Raw genomic sequence first — 22,976 nt, forward strand, 5'->3', positions numbered from 1 at the left:
ATAAAATCTTTGTACAGAAAATCTTGTCTCCCAAGACAGGTAGTGATCTTTCAGGATACATTTTACTGTATTTTGTAATGGTGTTGGGGAGATAAAATTTCTAAGAATCATAATTTACATTTAAATCATCTTCTCTTTCTCACTCCCAGCACTTAATGTAGACCGCAGTATGCTCCCAGAGACCAGAGCGATCATATAGGTTTGATTGAGTCTCAGTCCCACAAAAGCAACCATCCTTTCCACTATTCACTGAAGAAGGTCCATGATATAGGTTAAGATTCAGAATAGAGATGTACTACGTGTAGATTAACAATGATCTGATTTTAGTGTTAGCACAATACCTGGATTCATTCTTAATAAGATGCTGTTTTGGTGTCTGTCTTTCCTACACCAATTCAAGTCTTATAGCTGTTTAAACCCTGATATTGGCTTTGAGTAATAAGCAGTGTTGATACCTCTTTGCCCACTATTATTAGTCCACATCAATTGCTGGTTTTTGTAAATTTACTATAAAATTTCATAGATATTTTAATGAATTATACAAAAAAGTATATTTTGTATATATGTTACTTTCCTCTGTAATTTCTGTCACTGTCATTAATGTCCATTACATTTCTCATTTCCCTAAGCATAGCCATTATTTCTTATTGCTGGCCTTGCCAGTTTGATATATTATTTTGCCTTCAAACAGGTGTCAACTGGAATAACCTGGTCTAAGCTCTCAACATCTTAAATTCGCATGCAGATTACACTGCATAGCCATGTGGTTGTTGTGACAATAGATATTATGTGTCAAACTGTTTATTCAGAGGTGTCAATTGATAATAGATATTGTAGTGCCCCTGTGCTTGAGGAAAATCACAATTGTTAGGAACTATAACTGAACAATACAGATTAGTCTCCCTGTAACCACTTTCTCTCCAAAATGAAAGTGGTGGGAGGGGGACATGTTAGCAATAGTGAATGCAGTAAACTAGAATAGGTTACAGTGTCACCGTTATTTTGTATAAAACCAGAAGTTAACAGTTAAAAAGATGAAGCTAAGGTGTTGATATGGCTTTGTCTTCTACTGCATATGGTCTTGTATAAGGGTGAAGGATTCAAAAGTTTAAAAAAATTAGCAAATTCAGTTTGTTTTCATCATCAAATCATAGGCTGAAACATACAGTAATTCTAACGGGGCCTCAAGTGACCAAGTGGTCTAAAGCACTCACCGTTACGGATCACTGCCATCTCACCTCTGCCTGCATGGGTTTGAGTCTCAGGCTCGGCTAATCTGGGTATGTGAGAAAGCTTGCCAGTAGCTTCTCATGGGTCGGTGGTTCTTTCCATGGTTTTCCTGGGTTCTTCCTCCACCATTAATACTGGCCGCCATGTATAGCCTATCTTGTGCTGAAAAATGGCGTTAAACCCCATTACAACAACAACAACAACAATAATTCTAGTTGCCAGGTAGAATATAACCTTTACAGTGTTGCACCTTGAGCGAGTCCAAGTGACAATCTTCCACTCAAAACTGCCATTGTTCCCCTGCAGTTAACAAATCCCCAAATCTGTGTCATTATAAGAGGACAGTGGTACAGAAAATGTCCTCCTGACTGTTCACTCAATGTGTAACACTGCATTTCATTTGTTGGTGTGCTTTTAAACATCAAACAGACCTATAAAATATCAGGAAAGCAGTTTTTTCATAGTTTATTAGCAAACGAAAAATACTGCCACATCAGCCATTTAGAAAATCTTGTTATAGCTACTCCCAGCATGGGGGTTTTCACTACAAGACTTATTATGTCTCTTTGGTCCTAAGTGAAAATGGTGCTGCTCTGATATCCAATCTCGCCACCATGCCAGCAATCTTGAAAATCTAAAAAGTGTTACTTCTTCTAAATAGATTGTCATATTGACATGTTTTCACCAGAAGACTTCTTATGAGGTTTTACATGGTACTCAGTGAAAATGGTACCACTTTGAAATACAATATGGCCACCACATTGACCAGCTTGAAAATGTTATCACTAATCCTCCTCAATGGATAGTCAAATCAGTATGGAATTTTCACTTCTTATGACATCTGGTTGGTCCCAAATGGTGCTTCTTGGACATCCAGTATGACCATTTCAAAATATTGTTATTGTAACTCCTCCTGAATGGATGGTCATATCAGGATAGTTTTTCACTTAAAGACTTATTATAATTGTTTAGTTTGTCCTAATTGAAAATGGTGCTGGTCTGACATCAAATATGGCCATCGCACCAGCCATCTTGAAAAGCTTGTTATTGCTACTTTTCCTGAATGAACAGTTATGTCATCATGGGGTATTCACTGGAAGTCTTATTATGGTGTCTGTTTGGTTTTAAATGATAATTGTACTGGTGTGGCATCAGACATCTTACAGTAACTTATTGGTCATAAATGCAAATGATACTAGTTTTATATCAAATATGGCTGCGGTGACAGTTGTCTTTAAACTTTTGTTATTGCTACTCTCTGGATGGATTTTCATATTGGCATGAGTTTTTTCTAAAAGCCTGCTAATGATGTTTAGTCTGTCCTGCATAAAACTGGTGCTGATCTTACATCCAGTATAGCCATTGAAGCAGTTAATTTGAATATCTCATCACTCAAGAATAGTAACATTCAGCAGTGAAAAAGAGACATGGTCATATCTTGAATTCCTGGATATTTTTATGATATTGTAGAGCACAAGTCCCATCAAGGGATTCTTATTTATTAGAAAACATGTATGTGGTACTAAATGAAAATGGTGTCAATATGCCATTTAACATCATTGGTCACCATGGATGGTCATGTTTGCATGGAGTGTTAACTTGAAAGCATGTTCATCTGATGGTCTGTGGTTGGTCCTGAATGAAAATAATCCTGTTCTGACATCCATTATGGATGCTAATTGCTTCTCTTGAATGGATTTTTATATAAACATGAGGTTTTCACAAAATGACTTCTTATGACATCTAGTTGGTCCTAAATGAAAATGATGCCAATCTGACATCCAATATGGTTGCCATGACAGACATCTTGAAAATCTTTTGACAGCTCATCCTGAACTAGAAAATCATGTTGAGTAGGATTTTAACCAAAAGTCTTATTATGATATCCAGTTGGTCTTAATGAAAATGGCACCAATCCAACATCCAATATAAATTCCATAAATTGGCTTTCTTGAAAGTCTTGTTATTCCTACTCCTCCTGAACGGATTGTTGTATCAGCATCTTTTTATGAAGACTTGTCATTATCTGGCAGATGCCTAGCTGGTCCTAAGTAAAATAGGTACTAACCTGACATCCAGTATCTGTCATATCAGCGATTTTGAAAATCTTTTAATTGCTACTCCTGAATGGATTTTTGGGAATAAATGAGGATTTAAGTGTTGCTATACATGATTTGAATTGTGAAGTACTGGACATTCTAGTACAGTCTGGTCTCTTGGGTGAGCTCAAACTGGCCCATGAATTGTGGAGTTTTTCTTTATCTTTATTTAATTTCTTGTTTGGAGAAATCAGAAAATATGCACATACAAAATAATAAGAACTATTAAAAATTACTCCAGCAAATGAGGATTTATTCATGTAAAAAGATACATGTAGAATGTCAGATTCTTTTGACCAGTTCAGTTACATTGAATCTTGTGATGGCAGCCATTTGCAATACATTTGTCAATCAGATCTTATGTAATCTAGTCAAGACCATCAGAGACACTTGACCATCACAGTTGTCGGGGCACTGGACAGATATTAGGAACTTTGAGAGTGACAGGAGTAAGGTGAAGTTGTTTGCATTTGCAACATGCTAATTGGAGGTAATGTCAGCATTACCTCTATGTTACTTTAATGTGCTGTGGATGAAATTCCTTTGGATATTGTACTTGTGGAGATTGTAAATGATCTTAGCACACAGCTATCCAAAATGACTGCTCATACTTGCTCGAAAAATAGTCTGAATTCTGAATTAATAGTTCACAACTTAGCAGTTATTAAAAAAAGGAAAGTGAACTTTGACAGACTGGATAATACCAACTTCTGAGAGTGCAATGAATGAATTATCAAATTATCAAATACCTAAAATGTTAATAAAGTTATCTGCATTTGTTTACAATCTTCTTCTGAAGTCGAGGAAATGAAAATGGCCAAGTGGAGCTAACAGTTTTTTGATTGGTGCACATGTGAAGCATTGCCAAGCTGTATACACTAGACAATACTACACCAATTGATCACACACCAAAATAAAGAGAATTAAAAGTTCTTTTAACAATACCCAAGATATACAAGGTCTTTTTGAAATAACCAGTACCAATTTAACCAATGAGGAAAATCGGGGAAATTATTTTTATTTACAGATCTAAGCCTGTGCAAAATACAAAATTGTTGAATGTCACCTGTGTGCAAAAGTCAACTGTCTTGATGATGAGGAACATAATTTATTATTGTCCAGTCCTGTGAGCTGGAATGTCTTGATGAATTTTGCTGTTGTAACAATTTAGTAGCCATGACTAGATGAACAGATTACATCCTTTTTTATGTGTTTTTTCATTGTGTTTCTTTGTTTTCTTCCACTGGAAGAACAGACTAGCAGAATCCTAATAGTCCCCACAACAGTTTTACTTGCACCAGCTGACTGGACAAGTGTAAATATCAAACCTGCCCAATATGGCCACTGTGTTGGCCATAATACAAATCTTATTATGGTTGCTGCATGTAAACAGATGGTGGTATCAAATGAGTTTTTCATTAAAGTATTTTTTGCAATGTGTTTTTGGTCCTGTAAGAAAATGATTTTTGTCTAATCTTCAAAGTGGCTGTCTTGGTGGCCTCTAAAAAAAATATTTTTATTCTACTTTTCCTGAATAGATGATTGCATCAGTTATAATATGTGATGTGTCCAGAATGCAAATGGTGCTGTTCTGACAGTCAACATGATGACTATAGTTGCCATGTAAAAAATCTTATCACAACTCTTCTTGAACAATTGATGGCATTGATCTTGTGATTAATTAAAATATCTCTTGGAATATGTGAGGATGGTGACACAAAGAAAATAAAATGAATGGATTTTTATCATACTCAGTGTGAGGATACGTGATGCACATTGGACGAAAATGAATGGATTTTATCAGCTCAGTAACTTTGGCTTTTTAAAAAAAGCCATTAATTATGGATTAAGCCAAAGATAGCACGTGGGTGTGTCATGATAGTATTTGAGGCAAGTTCAGTGATCTTCTGTGTATGATGTTATGTTGAATAGCAGCAGTAACTTACCCATTGTTATTGTGCAGCTGGATACTTTTTTGTGCCATAAAACCACAGTATGCTCAGTATGAACATAACCTACCATAGAGTGGAGAATTGTGTGATGCAGTCCACTTGTGCACTTGGCCTGGGACATTTGCAGAATGGTCTTCTTTTTAAAGGATGCGATGCTGTATGGATGTTACGCCTCGATTGTCACCAGAGAATATTTGCTTCAGAAAGTGTTCATTTAATTTGAATCTTGGTGTTGCACTATCCATTTTGTAATTTAATATTCTGTGCTGGTAACCTTTTCTCACGTTTGGAATTCAGTTCTTTAATCAGAGGTCTTGACCTAATTTTTTCTTCTCTTGAGCTCTACTGACTGACTTGGTTGCATGATAGCAAAACTGAATTTGTAGCTGTACTGGTATGTGTACATGTCATTTCACCAACATTATGAATGGATCAAACCCATATTATGGATGTAACTGATGAATATATTGAATGATGCCACTTGAGTAACTTTATTGTTTCCCCCCAAATATGAATTTTAGATTTTACCAATTGTAATGTCTGGGTGTAACTTGACATTGCCTTTGAAAGGTTTTACCGATTTTCTATCTATGAGATTAGGTTAAAGCGCTTTATCTCGTGAACATGTTAACTCTGACATGTAATAAATGTTTTTTTTTTTTAAAAAAATGAAATTTGGTATGTTGGAGTTTTTCGAGAATATCAGAGATAGTTCAGTTAAAATGAATAGATGGAAGAAAATGATGTAATCTTGGATTCCTGGAAATTGTTTATAGTCAGTAGAGCATCAGTCCCTTTGATGGGCACTTGTTTTTGTTTTCCATTTCTAATCTAATCTAAAAAAATTAAGAGTTTTAATAATAAATTTGCCCAGGATTTGGTTAAATTGAAATAGATTAGGTAGATTAGGACATGAAACAGGGATTGAGGATTTTCCAATTAAAAGGATAATAGCTCTGAAAACTGCATTCAGTTTGCTCATTTCCATGAGCCAGTTATGAACTTGTATTTGGGGTGGTGGTGGCCGATAAGGATGAAATTATGGTTTGCATTAAATGTACAACTTGATCAGTGCTTTATTTTTGTACATTTGCATTCCAGTAGAGGTTCTTTTTTTAAGGAGAAGACATATGCCACTGAAATTGATTTTCTGATTTTCAGTGCAATTTGTTCCTGTTTGTTTTTAGAGTGGACTTATTTTTATTTTAAGACTCTGCATTAATGCACTATTCTATTTATTGCGATCTTTTGTCATTAAGTTTTACATTTTGCTTAGGTTAACAGTACCACAATATTGATTTTTTATAATTTGTAAATTATTCAGGAACAAGACGAGTAAATAGGAAATTAATGTGAATCTCTGGAGATAACCTCGTTAGACCATGTCAGACAGAAGTTTGCTTAATTGTTATTGTAATCTAGGTAATTGGAGCATTACTTGCATTTCACAAGTGAAATGTTGGCACAAAATACATAATTGTTGGGTTTAGCGTAAGCAGCACCCAACTCAGTATTGAAATAGATTGTTCATTCTTTGTTTTAAAAACCTTGACCTTTTTCATTGTTAGGATTTGGTGTTATTGATGAGGTCACAGAAAATATTACAATATTCTGGAATTTGAGTCAGTTATTTTATTCTTTTGTTTGGTTGGAGTGAGTAGGTGTAGGTGGAGTCATGGAATACCTCATAAGCCTACATGTATGTCAGATAGAAGTTTGCGTTATTGATATCTGGGTACATGTAATTGATTGCTGGCTTTCTCATCAGAGGTATCTAGTTTATAGTGTCAGTAAATCATAATGTTTTGGTATTCTTGTGTTTATGAATACTATAAATTCAGTATATTTGTGTTGAAAAAACATTTTTTTAATGGTTCTTCCTAATAGTGTATCATATTGATTGCATTTATGTCGAGTATTTCACAACTTGCTTACTTCATGTAGATCTTCTGTGGTGATTTGTAACAATAGAATTTTATCATGGGGAGGAGGAGGAGGATATTTCTTGTAAATGTTAAAGCCTTATAAATACATGTACAGTGAATTTACAATTCTGTGTTGTGTACCAGTGTTTGGTTCTCATTGTTGCTTGCAGACAACAAATTTAGAGGACTAAAAAACAGTAATCATTGTGTGAAAATAACTCCCTATGTCCACAGATTTAAGGATTAATGCAAAGGTAATTTTTTGGCAAAATTGCAAAAATGTTTATCAACCAAAACAGTTAAATCAATAGCTCGATAAGACGAATGGATAGTCAGATATGTAACATCATTGTAACTTTGTCAGTAATGGGTAGATATTGCTGTATCTCACCACTACATGTACCACTATCATCTGCCTACTTAAATGTATAAATGTACATGTAAATTATGAAAGGAGAATATGCATACAAATAAATATGTAGTAGTAAGGCACAATTGTGTTTAGCATCAATTGTATCATGTCTATTTTGATACGGTACATGTAGCTGAACTCATTAACCCCTGGTGCTGCATTTATGTGGCAGGAGGTAGTAGTCTATTGCCGAGCTCTGTAGCCTCAGGTCATGTATGATACACTAAAGTGGGTGGTATTATAGAAAGGTGGATGGATGTAGCTCTACAATGATACCAAATAATCTGGATGTTTTAGTTGCACTACAAAATACAGAGGGAAAAACCAAATTTATTGGACCCGTATTTTTTTTTCTCACCCAAATTCGCCTGTGGTCGGAATCCAATTTTGAGTGTGGATTGTAGACTTTTTGGCTTCATGTCTGAGGCAGACCAGTCTCAACTGCACACAAACAGGTGAACCTTTGCAAAAAAGTAGGATACGGTGGGCATTTGGAATAAAGAGTGGTCTCAATACGAAAATTATGGGTCCATTAGGCAAAAAAACCAAAAAAAGAACTCCCAACTTTTACCTCTCTGCTCATGTGCGAGCAAAATACCAATGGAAAACGATGTTTCTAACACAACTAGGCATTATGCTAATGGAAAATCTCTCGGAAGTTGATGTATTTGGATGTATTCAGAAATAGCCCCCAAAATGTGTTTCCTACTCGCATTTCATGAGAAAATGAGAAAAAACCCCAGGGGTTAATGAGTTAATTGATAAATAGCATAGAGCTGGCATTGCCATGCTTCTTGCATTTTATAATGGAAATGCTGACACAAATCAGTTATTGGGCTTATCTTCATCAACACCCATTTAATACTGAAGAATCTTATTCTGTCATTCAAAATTCATTTTGTGAGAAAAAGTTAAAAATAATTTTTTCCTTCAGTTTTCTGTTTAGAACAGGCACCCGGTTCCATTCTAAGATTAAATGTATTGCATGTATATAATGATACAGAGTTCAAAAATATGATTGGTTCCTTCAGAATCAAGGGTATAATGCCAGTCTTTAAACACCATATTGGTTTGTACAAAGCATGTGCCACTGTCACTGTATTCATCATCATCATGTTGAAAAGGAAAGCAGAAGATTCAGAATTTTCTACAGCAAAGAAAAGAAAAGAAAACTGGAATTACAATTACGCAGTCATGTTTAAATTTGTGAAAGGAGAATACTGTGCATTTCTCAAATTGTGTAAGTTTGATTATGCTATTGGGCATGGAGGCACCCATGACATACAACAACATGAAAAAGCTAATAAACATCAGCTTGCTGCTTTCTTCATCAACAGCACAGCCTGAACTTAACAACATTTATAAATGCCAGAGAGAACCTTGATGTAATTCGATCAGAAGTTCATTTTACTAAATTTCTTTTAGATAGGAACCTTCCTCTTTCAGTTTGTAGTGATTTATTTTGCACACTTTTTCCAGGCAGTAAAATTGTAAAGGATTTCTCATATGCTAGAACGAAAACAATCATCTGAACTATTTGACGTTAGAACATTTTTCTTTACCACACTCTAATGCTGATTGCGAGAGAATTTTTGGTTTAGTCAAAACCAATTGCACAGAAATCAGATTATCAGTGAAAGATGTTACATTGGAATAAAAAATGATTGTATAGACAAGGTGTGGAAAAGGCTTCTATAAACAGCCTGTATCTGAAGACTTGCTTAGATGGTGCAAGAGTGCAACACATGCATCTTTGACATTAAATTATTAACGAAGTTGCTGTCCAGCTTTACTGATGGTTGTAGATGTTTTAAACAGTCTCATATACATTAAAGATTTAAAAATCAGTATTTGTTGCAAAAAGTCAGTATTTTTGTCATATGCAGTCAGTATTTTTGTACTCTGGGGTTGGCAGTTTTTTTATTTAGTGGGTTGGGATTTTTTTTTTATAAAATAATTTTCTGATAGTCATCTAAAAACTGATTTATCTTGCTCTTTTAGATAGCCAAAGTGGATCATGTAATCTTTATCCAGAAGAATTCCCTGAATAGACGTACACGAACCCTATGTATTGATGCCCATAATGAGACCTTCTCGTCCAGAATCAACATCAACGAACACTGCATATACTATGTAAGTATTGAACATACTGTATTATAGACTTGCCTACTTCTGCAGGTTGTGAGAACATGAGTAATTTCTAATGGTGAATGCTGTGATGGTAGTCAAATTCTGTTTATATTAGTGTTAATGTTTTTCAAAGTTATCTGCTTATATCACTGGAATCGACCTTAATTATGCAGCTTCTGTGGACTTATATATATCACACATTCAGATACAATCAACTCAGACCTTGATCTGCTGATGCACCGTCAGATAAGGACATAATTGTTTACTTTCAAATCTCTGATCGACCAGTTCAGTGTGGCACTGCAGGGATGGGTCTACACTGTTCAGTTGGGTGCACAGCAAACATAAATTACATTATGTAACTAGATGTATATACATTTATAGATGCAAATCATCACATGTCAGACAAGTTCTTCTAAAGTTTTTTCTTATATTGCAAAACAAAAATCATTTGCCCTCTCACAAGACCTTTGGAACAATGAAAGATAAAAATTGTTTCTTTGCATCTTTGAATGTCCAGCAGGAATATTGCAGAATGGTTGAATCAGTGCTGAAGCAAACTTTACTTAAAATTTATTTCATTGCTCAGTGGGAGAAGCATTGATGAGTTGAATTCCCAAAAGTGCCTGTTTGTATGAGTTATTAGCTCATCTGGAATTACTTCAAAACTCTATAACTTTTTTAAAATGCTTCTTAAGAAAATTTGGCAGAAATTGTCCTAGCTTGAAGGCCTTTCAGATTTATCCAAATGATGCCATTCTACCATCAGATTATGGTTGCCATTACTAGAATTGAAACTGTTAAAGCATATGATCTCTAGTAATCATGATTTGATTGACAGGTGGTTCATAGGTATTTTAAAGGTAAGACTTAAGTGTTCCACATTCCTTAAAGTTATGTTAGTTTAAGTGCAAAAGTTACACTAGAGTGATCTTAAATAATTCACTCTGACGTTGGACTCGTTCTTCAAAAATACAAATTAGTGGTTGATGTTTATTGATAACTGATATGAGCTATGGTTTAGATATCATGTATTAATATGGATAGAGTTATTGTGGGGATATAAAATCTGTGTCAAAGAAACCTTCTGTTGAACTAGACATATAACAAATTAACTAACCTAGACTGTACTGTATTATGTAGTATTTAAATCATAATACACTATTACAGTAATTAGCCGTGTTCATTTGCTGTTTAATTTGTCAAATAAATATTCCATGTTTTAAGTGTGTGTTTCAGTACTGCAAGGAATAATATTTTTTATTTTTTTTTTTTAGAAAAATTTTCTCTAGTTAATATTTGGTTGACATTCAATTTTAAAATGTTTTCTTTTCATCATGGGTATGTGTAAGCCAACAAGACTTTGCACTTAAATGATAATTGGAGAATAACTATACTATCAGTGAATATTCAGTTTCATACATTTGTGGTTGTGGGTTTAAAGCCATTTTGAAGCACATGATAGGCAATACAGAGTTATACGTTGAGTGTAGGCTCTTGGGTTTTCTGCCATTTTTCCTCCTATGGCTCTCATGTTGACCCTGGGGTCACTTTTTGTTAGAAAAAAATTGAACAGTACACCTACAACATTTTATTAGTGGATATCCATCTATGTCTCTACTGGTGCTAGCAATAGCCAAAATCATGAAATTTGATTACAGGTAATTTCAATTTTTAAATACTATATTAAGGAATGAGGACATTCAAGGTTTGCAGTAGTTGACCAGTTGCAATGTAAAGTGCTTATAGTATAATCTAGTTTTGATGTAAATGTCGCCCCTGCAGCACAGATTTGATTTTTTTAGGTTGAAATAAATGACAAAAGAGATTTGATTTATGAAATACACATTTTACCATTTAATAAATGATTTATTTGTTTGGAAAGAAAAGGAATTTAGAAAACAGATATGCATTGTAATAAATTGTGGTAGACATTGAGTGTACACTAAAGTTAACAAAGAGCAAGATCTGGAATGGAATAAACCATGGTGGAGCTCATTTGAGGTTTACCAGATAGGCATACATGTCAATGTTTTGTGAATTACTTGAGCACATGATAAAATATTTATTGCAGTAATTTAAGTGTCCAAGGCAAATATGATAGTACAGGCAGACAGCAATGTTAAGAAGGCCAAAGTGTTCCAGGAAATAAGATTATCTGATTTGTATAGCTTTATTTCTGCATTGTATTTTATCATTGCTTTTGTCTTGTTAAAATGTTGAGTGTCCACCAAAATTTGAGGAAAGGGGATACAGTGCCCCCAGCCCTTATGGTTCCTATGTGCAGTACTGGGTTCTGAAGGCAGCCAGTATACCTTTTGGAGGAAGAAGCAGGGAAAACCCTGGGAAGAACCAATGACCGATGGGAAGCTACTGGCAAGCTTTCTTATATACCCACATTCAATTTGGCAGAACCCGAGACTCAAGCCTATAAGGACAAAGGTGAGCTGTTAGTGATCAGTATCGCGAGTGTCTTAGACAACACCACCTCCTTGGACCCTGGACATCTTTTGTTCCCATAGGATTTGATATAGAATAGTAACGACATATTCATATTCATAAACAAGTACTGGATATGGACAGTCTGTGAATAGCAGTTATTATTTATGATACAAATAAATACAAGGATCCATGGTCATGCTCAATCATCAGACTTCCAAACATTTGATTTGTGAGCTGTAATACTTGCATTAACCAGGATGTGGCACTCAGCAGTCAAAAATTTGTATAGATAATGCAGATAATGTTTTTTTTTTTTTTGTGTTGTTATCATATTCAGGTTTATTTGAGAAGTGAAAAATATGCAGTTGTCATGTCAATTTTACCTCATAAAATATGGATCAAAGGAAACATGGTGTTGGGAATACTCATTATTGTATTAAAAAATCTTTAAAAATGAGGAACATTATGTTAATTGATGGGCTGGAAGCTTACATGATTACTAGTCCAGTGAACTAGTGCCTGAAAAATGACATTTGTTAAGCCCTGCATAAGTTGCAAACCAGGGCTGTACAGATGTTCTTTTTAGCTACATACACTTGCATAGGACAAGTGACTTGTTCTGGCAACTTTTTTACTTTTCCCATTTTCAAAGTTTGTATTTTCTTCATTTTGAAGTATTTAATGTCTATAAAACTATGTGCAGCATATATATAATCCTGTGGATTCAACTGGACTATATTCATAATTATTATATAATATATTTTGTGCTGCTCGTAATGTGCAGTAGGTATGTCTTCTACATGGGATGTGTTTTTGTATATCTTGTAATTTTTGTTTTTACAATGACAAACTTGGTCCGTTTACTGTTTCCTGTTTGTCATAATAATGTCTAATTTGTATTGTTCAGATTATCTGATTAACTCATTAACCCCTGGCGTTACCTTTACACGGCAGGAGGTAGTAGCTTACTGCCGAGCTCTGTAGCGTCAAGGTCATGTATGATACATTAAAGTGGTGGTATTATAGAAAGGTAGAGAGATGTAGCTCTACAATGATATCAAATAATCGGGACATTTTAGCTGCACTACAAAATACAGAGTGAAAAACCTAATGTTTTGGACCCAATTTTTTTTTCTCCACCCAAATTTCGTGTGTGGTCAGAATCCAATTTTGTGTCTGGATTTTAGACCTTTTGGCCTTCGATCTAAGGCAGACCGATCTCAACTGCACACAGACAGGTGAACCTTTGCAAAAAGTAGGATAAGATGGGCATTTGGAATAAAGAGTGGTCTTGATATGAAAATGATGGGTCCGTTAAGCAAAGAAAAACAAAAACAGAACTCCAACTTTTACCCTTCTGAGGATGCACAAATGAAATAGCCAATGAAAAACGATGTTTCTAACACAACTAGGCATTAGCTTAATGGGAAATCTCTTGGAAGTTGATGTATTAGGATGTATTCAGAAATAGCTCTCAAATTGTGTTTCCTACTTGCATTCTAGGCAAAAATGACAAAAACTTCCAGGGTTAATGAGTTAACATAAAGTTTCTTATCATTAGTGCCAGTCCCTCTCAAAAATGCCACGGTTCTCCTAAACTTTGGGTATTTTTAGTCAGTGATGGTAACCATTGATGACAGATGGGAACTATCTTAAAGCAGAGGAAAGTAAATATTGCAAAATGTGGCCAAAATCAAGAAAATGTAGGTTCAGCATGGTCTTGTCTACCTAATTATTAAACTTTTTCAGTTCAGGAATGTCCTAGACAAAATATATTAGCTTGGCTTGCCAACAGGAAAATGCCCCTGTCATTGACATATAAATGCATTTACTTTTAGCATGGTGATCTTTGGTATTTTGTTTAAAGGTTCAAAAATCATATCAGATGTATATAAAATGTGATAATGTTCAGTACTTGAGACCCTGCTTAGTCTAAATTTATTCCTATTGGCCATTTTCTGTGAAATTAAGTTTTCATCTGCTTCTAGGTACTTCCTTTCTGCCCATGACAATTTCCATCACTTACTAGAAAAATGCATACAAGAACACTTATTTTGCCTCATTTTACCAGAGAAATACATATCTAATGGTAAATACTGGTAACTATCAATTTACCTTACATACTTCTGCATGGGTTCGAGTCTCAGGCTCTGCCAATGTGGATATGTGAGAAGGCTTGCCAGTAGCTTCTTGTGGGTTGGTGGTTCTTTCCGGGGTTTTCCCGGGTTCTTCCTCCACCATTAATACTGGCCGCCATGTATAGCCTATCTTGCGCTGAAAAATGGCATTAAACCCTATAACAACAACAAAAACCTTATATACTCGCTTACAAGTCTAGTAAAACTGCAAATAATAAAGATCCAGATCTTCCGTAGCATCATGCACCTGCAGATCAGGGCCTCCGATGTGTGTTCAACTAATTACTCCTAACAAACTGCACATACCCAGATCTGCCTGCACATTATGCTAGGTGTGTGCAGTTTGCAATTGGTCTTGTCTTATAAGTGAATTAATACAGTATTATATACAAATCATGCTGATTATAGTTTGCTTCTCAAAATCAGTCTGAAATCATTGTGGAAGGCCTAAAACATGTATACCATCCAAAACTTTCTTTTGGTTGTATACATGATATAATGATTGAGCAACAATTCATATCTACTCCAGACATATATCTCTTTAGGAAAGACCAAAGTTGCTCAGATGCAAGAAGTGTGCAGAGCAGATAAAAGTTGGTTCATAAATCTTGTCAATGAAATTCAGGCATTGTATGTCTCCAGTGACACCTCACAGAGAAACTTTATTTGCATACGTGAAATCTCAAAAGCTTCCCAAAAGTCCCAAATGCATGATTGTTAGACAAAAGTTATATTCATTTATTTTGGTACCATTTAGTTTGAAACTTTATATAAAAAGAGTTCAAGAGCAAAGTCAACTATGTTTTATTACCAGATTCATCCTGAGAACCCAAGTTGGACTTGTTTTGAGCAGAGTGCAAGTCTGGACATTAAATCTTTCTTTGGTTTTGAGAGTATGGTAGAGAAGATTGCCATGAAACAGTATGCTGCCAATATTAAAAAGGTAGGTTACATACACTTCAGTCAGTCAGTCAAATAATACTCATCTTGTGGGTAGTTAGTTGGTAACCTTTATTCAGTACTGTGTGTTTGCTTTAATTCATGGGGACACTACATGTAATATTTGTGCAAAGGTTACTTCCATAAATGCAATTTTTCAGCATGTCATATTCACGAAAATGGTTTATCTTTGTCAGATACATTACCTGATCACCTTACATTAGGGATAACTTCCTCTGCTGCCTACAAATCCAGCCCTCCCAGAAAGACGAAAATGTCTATCTGTTATTGTATTATATTTTCCCTTTCTACCTGCTTCTTGGTTACCATTATGCCGGAATGTACAAATTTTTACTTTCACTGTCATACTGTAAAGATATCTCCGTAGAATTTGTTTATTCGGATACTTAAACCTAATCAGCCATCTTTTATTTTTGTTGGTATAGTAAGTTAAAATGATGTTTTACATGGTGCGTTCAACATTTTTGTAAATTCTGGTGAATTTATTAATATCTTAGCATTTATCACGCATTTTATTTTTGTCATATGATTTTGATTGGTAAGATTAAGTTTTACTTGAGAAATTTTCTGATATTGTACTTATCAGCTAATACACTTCCAAGTTGTTCTGATAATGCACCAATCATTTTTATTGCAGTTTATACTTAGTGGTCCCCCTCTTATATGGCCACCCCTTCTGCATTGGGAAAGTGGCCTTATAAGAGGGGTGGCCTTTCCAGAGGGGGTCTAAATTTGTTTTGTTAGAAGTATATGTAATGCACATAGTAGGAAAGCTACGTACTTCAAAGTAGTTAATATCTTCATGTCATATCTTCCATTAAAAGTAACATTAATTATTCAAATGTTCTTATTTTAAGAATCGACTTATTTCAACTGAACATACATTAATAAGTCTTATTATTGACACAAGCTTAATATGTGAGTGGGTATTGTTGTCAAGTACATTGTAAAACCATTCAAACACGTCATTTGAATCTTGGTACATTCATAATTTTCTTTCCTTTGGCTCCATTTTCCCACTGCTGCTGAATATTCTTATTGGTTATGATGTTGTTCATTTGAGTCTTTGAAATATAAAATTGTTTTATTTGAGTTATTTCTACACAAAATTGTTTGGCCCCTCCCCCCCCCGACCTCTTTGAGTTGAATAACTTTTACTTTCTTCTAAAGTAATACTTCTCCATTTATGTGATGACATGTTACAGTTTGTTGATGACTTATTCAGATGTTGCTTATTGTACAGTACTGTGATTTAATTATGCAGACAAAACTTTTGTAGAGTGGACAAAATACCCTCTTTATAAAGAAAGTGATACATGTATTGTCATGTGATTTTTCGCTCTTTGTCTGGTACCTAGTATTGTTCAAGGTTAGTTTCTCTGTGTGTGTTAATCCACAAAATCTGTATTTAGTCTATGCTGACCATGTTATGATCTTAACAATTACACATCAAAGAGGGGAACCCGACAGCTTTGTGAAGCCCAAAACTTGATTACAACATTGTTGAGCCCATTTCTTGTAAATGTTGGCCTTGATAGATAATGATATAATATTAATCTTAATGTTGCATGTACTTTGGCCAAGACTTCTTTTGGTAACGGAAACCTGACATCAAGAGAGAGGTATCAGTGGTAGAGATAATATGATTACTTAACATACCATATGTATTAATTATTGGTTCTGGGCTTATTTGAAATAAAAAGTAGCCACTTGTGAGGAGAACATTCTACATTTTTGTACTAATATGCTGGCCGCTGGTCACATTAGTGGGTTCCATTCTTAAGAGGTACTTTTGAACACAAACTCATTGGTGCCAAGGGATTCTGGAAGTAATTAGCAGGTGGTTGCTGGTCAGGGGGTGGCCGTTCAAGAGGGGGACCACTGTATTTGTTGTAAGCACTTGTTCCATCTCTTCATTATAGAGATGACAGCCAAGTGCAAAAAAATGGTAAATGACTTACGGTCTTGGAGATGGGCGCAAGATTTGCCTATGCATACAATTGCTCATTGGCACACACCTTTGATGTATGTGTTCTTTGGTTGGAAATACTTGGTCCAGCATTTTGAAAAATCAGGTCATTGGCTGCAAGAACAACCAAGGTCTATGCATACACCCATGTCCAAATTGTTGATTATTCTCATGGGGATGTCAAGATGCATATTGCTTTGACCTGTGAAGACACTGAACAGTGTAAGGATATACTGCATCTATGAAAACAGTAGAAAGCTACAGGTAATTCCAATTAAGCATTGAAATCACATATGATCAATGTAGAAATGGTGTTTGCAATCCCACTGGGGATAAGCCTAGGACCCCACCCATGAGGCATGAGAACCCACTAACAAAAAGGACCAAACCCATGAGTGTAAGGGCAATGAATATGACCCCACCTGAGGCATGAGATTTACAGTCAAACTTGTCTACTACCCATGAGGTGTTAGCATCTACAAGAATCATATACTCGACATGAAAATATTAATAACAAACTGGATCTGGAGGTTTGAAATTTGACCAATATGGTTGGCAATACTGACCATACTGCACTAGCCAACCAGACTTGCAAGGCATATATGTTGTTATTATGCCATTCCAACTGCAGACCAACCAATCCAGCCATACAGATTGTTTTGTATATTTGATTTAATTTAAATTTATGTAAGTTAAAAAAAAAATTTTTTATTACATGTTAATGTGATTTTGTTTACTGGAATTTGATTTTTTTCCAGAAATTTGTTTGACCTTACTGTTTAGTTTAAAACACCTAAAAATAGAACTTTATATCTTTTTGCTGACCTAGTTCCTGACCTTGATTGAGAATCAAGTAAACAACTTCTTTTTTATTATTCATTTGTAATTTGGGATTGATAATAGTGAAATGGATGCTGACTGAGACTGCGTAACTTTGGGCGTAAATAGCTTCTACGATGTTCTTGAAATTCTGGTTTTACTGGAGGGTTGACCCTCATCCAGGCATCTGTTTTGCACAGTATTCAGGTTTTATACAGATGTCTATAGAGAATTTAGTCAGTTGTGCTTCTAAACACTTGATGTCAAAGTGTTCATTTTGTTGTGACCAGTTGAGTCGAAATTTTGTTTTTGGAATTATTAATTCTTTTTCCTGGAAATATTTGAGGGCTCATACAGAATTCTTGGACAAAGACTGTCATGATCCTGGCCATGTATGTAATATCTTGAAGGTCACCAGCCATACTCAGACATTTTTCTTTTTACATCAGATTTGCATTACATGAATAAAAATATTTATACTCTCACAAAAAGAATTTTTTTATATCAAATGTAAAGAAGAAATAATAATTTAATTACTTGAAGTAGAAGTATTCAACGCTGTTACTTCCCCTTAGCAATGATTTCCCACCTATAGATAATGCCAGCAGGAAATGACATACATCTATCCCCACAAGACGAAGTTCATGCTTCTTGTTGTCAAAAAATAAAATACTATACACTATGGATAGGAAACATTTATATGAAACTGTTGAAACTAATTTACTCTTCAGCTTTATATCAATGTGCATGCACGACACACTAGATTGTGTCGCTTTTAAAACTGTTCCATTGTTTTAATTTATTTTTCAAAATTACTGTTAATCAGGTAAAAAGGAATCAATGCTGGCTTCCTTATGTCAGCAGACTTTGTGAGAAAAAAAGAGATCAGCACACTTAAAATAATCGAAAGAAACCAAAGATTGCTTCCTCATTTCAGCCGACTTCATAACAAAAATCAGCACACTTAAAAGAATCCAAAGTAAGTTTCTGGGCATGGCTTGCTTTGTAATGTAATAAGTTTATTGCTTGCTGCCAGTTGAGTTTATTCATCACCTGGGTTTCTATTTGTTTGCCATATGTAATCATGATTGTTACAAATGTTCATTATTGTTTATTGGGTAAATAGTATACACAACAATAACTTGCTTTAATAATACTTGTGTAACCCATGCTAGCAAAAAGATTATCACTTGAACTCACAGTGAATGTATTTTTAAATAATGATTTTTATTTGTGAGACACCATCTGGATACATACAATACAATCATGGCCAGTTTGCACCTTATAACTTATCAAGCATGAATGGCAGGTGCCTTCAAGCAAACTGGTGATAATCTTATCTCTTTCGCAATTTTGTTATCTGACATAAGCAATAGACAATACATTAAGGATGCATATGCCAGCCAGCATCTGCAATATATACAGAGTTCATGGATATATTGTTTTCTTTAAAAAAAATTTGCATGAGGAAAAAAGAAGAAACAATAAATGATAACAATGCAAGGTTAGTTTCTTTCATTTTATTTTTAAATAAGTGTTTGTTTATCTGTTTTATTGAACCATGCAGAGGGAGCACAAATTTAACACAAAATTATTTCCTTTAATATTTGCATGGAATAATGGAGCAAATATGATTGACGATATTGACTAGTAATGACAATATTTCAGTTTATGTGCACACACACTGAAACGTCAACTTGAAAAATAAAAACAAACAATAAAATTAACTGATAAGAGCTTCATATTGCAGCAACTAAACACTGACAAAATGCTCAGCATAATATTCTCTCTCTCTCTCTCATGTGTTGTCAAGTGTGTATTATATGCAGCAGTGTTACAGCCTGAAGCCTAAAATTTCATATTTTTTATATCATGTATGTTACTCTTAAGTATTATTGTTTTATAAATCAGCTTTGATAATTTTACCAGAAAACTTAATTGAGAATGTCATTGTGCGGATGCATGTATTGGCATAAAAAATACATGTATATAAGTATTTTAATTAGAATGAGCAAGATGTCAGTTGTATTTTCTCTTATATATATGTACGTTATGAAGTATGGTTATTTTCTTTTAAAGAATATCAAGATTGTTTAGTCTGTTTAAATTAGTTCAGGGTTTTCCTAAAACCTATTCTTTTTTACAACCTATAAATATATATATCTTACAAAGTATCTATTTGTTCTTTGCAGGAAAAGAACTTGTTCAAACTATTATTAAGTTGGGATGAATTGTCTTTGGGCCAAATTGAATATAAACCAGCATAAATGGTACAACTTTACCATCCCTCACACTATTCAAACCCACAGCTTCAATCCCTTTTTTTCCTGGTAAACAGTGTCTTTTCAAAAATGAAAGAACCCTTTTGCCCCATTATCACTCTTTTGGTTACATCCATATGCAACACTGTGCACCATATTTGCTGTACAAAAGCATGATCATAAGATATATCCCATAGACATTTAAATGGGGAAATTAAACACTTGAATGGCTAGGTTGAGTGAAGGGATAAATTTACATCATATGTTTTTGGCACGTGGAAACTACCAATTGTTTACGGAGATTGCCAGATAATTTTGTCATTTAAAAAAGCAGATTTTTAAGTCTCATTAAAGATTTTTATGGTGTATGTACATAACAAACGCATTTTGTTTTCATGACTATAATAATATCACACGTTTGTACAATATAGGTGGTCAGTGACATTTTAATTCAAGACATAGAGGAGTCAGCTGACTGGCACATCAAGTTTGCCTTCTCTAGTTTCCATTTTTATGACATGGCCTCACTAAGGAGAAAACTGTATCTTGTTGGGTTAGTGGCAGCTGTACAGACCACTGCCCGTTCATGAAAGCCTTACACACAGACATGAATTAAACCACTTTTGCTGGTTTGACCTGGGTAGCATTTTGATGGTGCGACAATAACCAGGTGTGGAATCCCACTAGAATCTCCCATGCATATGTTGTGCTGAACTAACATTAGGACAAGTTTGTCCTTTTAGTAGAGCAGTCATGCTCCTTCTGGATGATACAGGTAGAGGTAGGATGCTCAGCATTTTCTCCTCTAACATATTCTTCTAATGTGATATGATCAGTTAATGTATTTGATGGAGAAAGCAAATAATTTGGTGAACGATTATATGATAGTACTTACCTAATCATATTACAAGTAATTTCTCACACCCTTCCCTGCAATGTGAGCATTTTTTAAAGGTTTTGCTTATTAAAAACTGGTACATCTGGGTATAATGGTAGTCAGCTTGCAGGTAGAGAAAAGAGTTAACCTGTGAAAGTTGCTTCCATTTTGACTGGATTCATAGTTAGTAGAGAAAGTTATCCCTAATGTAATGTGATTAGGTAAATATTATTGGAAAAACACAATTTAGTTGAGAAAAAAATTTGCTTTCTCGGAAAAAAAAGATGTTACTCCAAAGATAAATGAATTCACAGTACACTGTAATGAAAGAAATGTATGTAACATGTTTTTCTTCTTTGTTGAATCTTATTGCAGGCTTATGGTTGGTATTTAGTTCATTCACAGAAAGAGGGCAGTAAGTCACCTGCAGTGAGCGACATATCATATTTAGACTTGTCTGATTTTTTGTTACAGATAATTAGGATATTGTAGCATTCTTAAAGATCATAAATGACAAAGTTTTGCTTTTTATCCATTGCTGCCTGCACAGTCATAATGCATGATTTCTTAACACTGTACCTCATGCAAGCGCCTTTGGACACCTCTACTCCATTCGCCTAAAAGCGCCTTTGGCCGCCTCAACCCGATTCACATACAAGCACTTTTGGCCGCCTCTACCTTATTTTGAAGCCTGCTGTAAACATCAGCCATTTTGAGCAGGTTTTCGTTGCACCATCTTTGGGGGAAACCCCTTATTAGATACTACATTCATGAAAGTTTCAATAACTTAGGTAAAAGCTCTGATATTGATGTAGGCAGCAATTAGTTTTTATAAATTATCAAATTCAGATGACTTAGTGATGTATATGCAAAGAACTTGTAAATTTCGAGTATGAGAAATGGCAGCTACAGTTGGTCATGTGGCTTCACTGACTTGATGGTGAACGAGTTCTCTCAAGATTTTAAAGCTTATAAAAATTCTTCCATGAAAAAAAATTACACAGCTATAATGATCGGACTTTACTCTTAAATTTTTCCATACATAATAGATGTGTACCAAAATGTGAAATTGTTAAAATTGCTGTTAAATGTAACATACACTACACTGCTTAACAGTTAACAGGCAGGCCTATGTGTATGGAGTTGAATAGGTAACAAGTGTTCTATTTATAATGCACTACACTGGGTAACTTTGCTGCATGTGTATCGAAGGGCTTAAAAGCCATACTCTCTGTGAGGTAAAGGGTTAAGAGAACTACACACTTGTATGAAAATATGTTCAAGCAAACTTGAGTTTTTACATAGATGCAGTTCTTTGTTTTCTGCCAGTATACTGGTAAATTCTACATTGCTTAATCTATGTTACAGGGAAAGGAGGTGGTTGAATTCTACATTAATGAGTTGATTGGGGAGGGCACCACATACATTCCACCCTGGAGAGGCCCCATTGTCAAGACAGTTGAAGGAGTGGTTGAGGATAACCCCTCTCAGGACAGTGGTATGAGATCAAGGTCAAATAGTGTAGCCAGTAGCCACAGTCATAGCAGTCAAAATAGTCTTGTGCTGGGGGCAACTGCATCCTCGATCCATAACAGTCCACCGTCAAAAGGTCAGTAGTGATGATGATCTTTCTAGCAAGTTTATGTTATAAACCCACATAATTTAATATAATGCCATTTGACTTCCTTCCTTGTGATTGTGCTGGTCCTATCCTCTTTGTGCATTCTGTGAAATGGGTCATTAGAACATCAGACCTTTTTAC

At 34.8% G+C, this 22,976-nt stretch overlaps 1 protein-coding gene across 3 annotated transcripts in view; it reads left to right on the forward strand.

The window, feature by feature from the left end:
* LOC149802757 (SEC14-like protein 5) overlaps nucleotides 1-22,976 on the forward strand; it is a 96,867-nt gene that overhangs the window by 7,869 nt on the left and 66,022 nt on the right. For all 3 annotated transcript variants that reach the window (XM_089952184.1, XM_089952185.1, XM_089952186.1), the window contains exons 3-5: nucleotides 9,620-9,751; nucleotides 15,143-15,271; nucleotides 22,583-22,823. In XM_089952184.1, the coding sequence (XP_089808310.1) occupies nucleotides 9,620-9,751; nucleotides 15,143-15,271; nucleotides 22,583-22,823 (502 nt within the window). The remainder of the gene's footprint in view (nucleotides 1-9,619; nucleotides 9,752-15,142; nucleotides 15,272-22,582; nucleotides 22,824-22,976) is intronic.

This window comes from Sinohyriopsis cumingii, chromosome 3 (genome assembly GCF_028554795.1).
Source record: "Sinohyriopsis cumingii isolate HCF-2022 chromosome 3, ASM2855479v2, whole genome shotgun sequence".
In the NCBI taxonomy this organism is placed as follows: Eukaryota; Metazoa; Mollusca; class Bivalvia; order Unionida; family Unionidae; genus Sinohyriopsis; species Sinohyriopsis cumingii.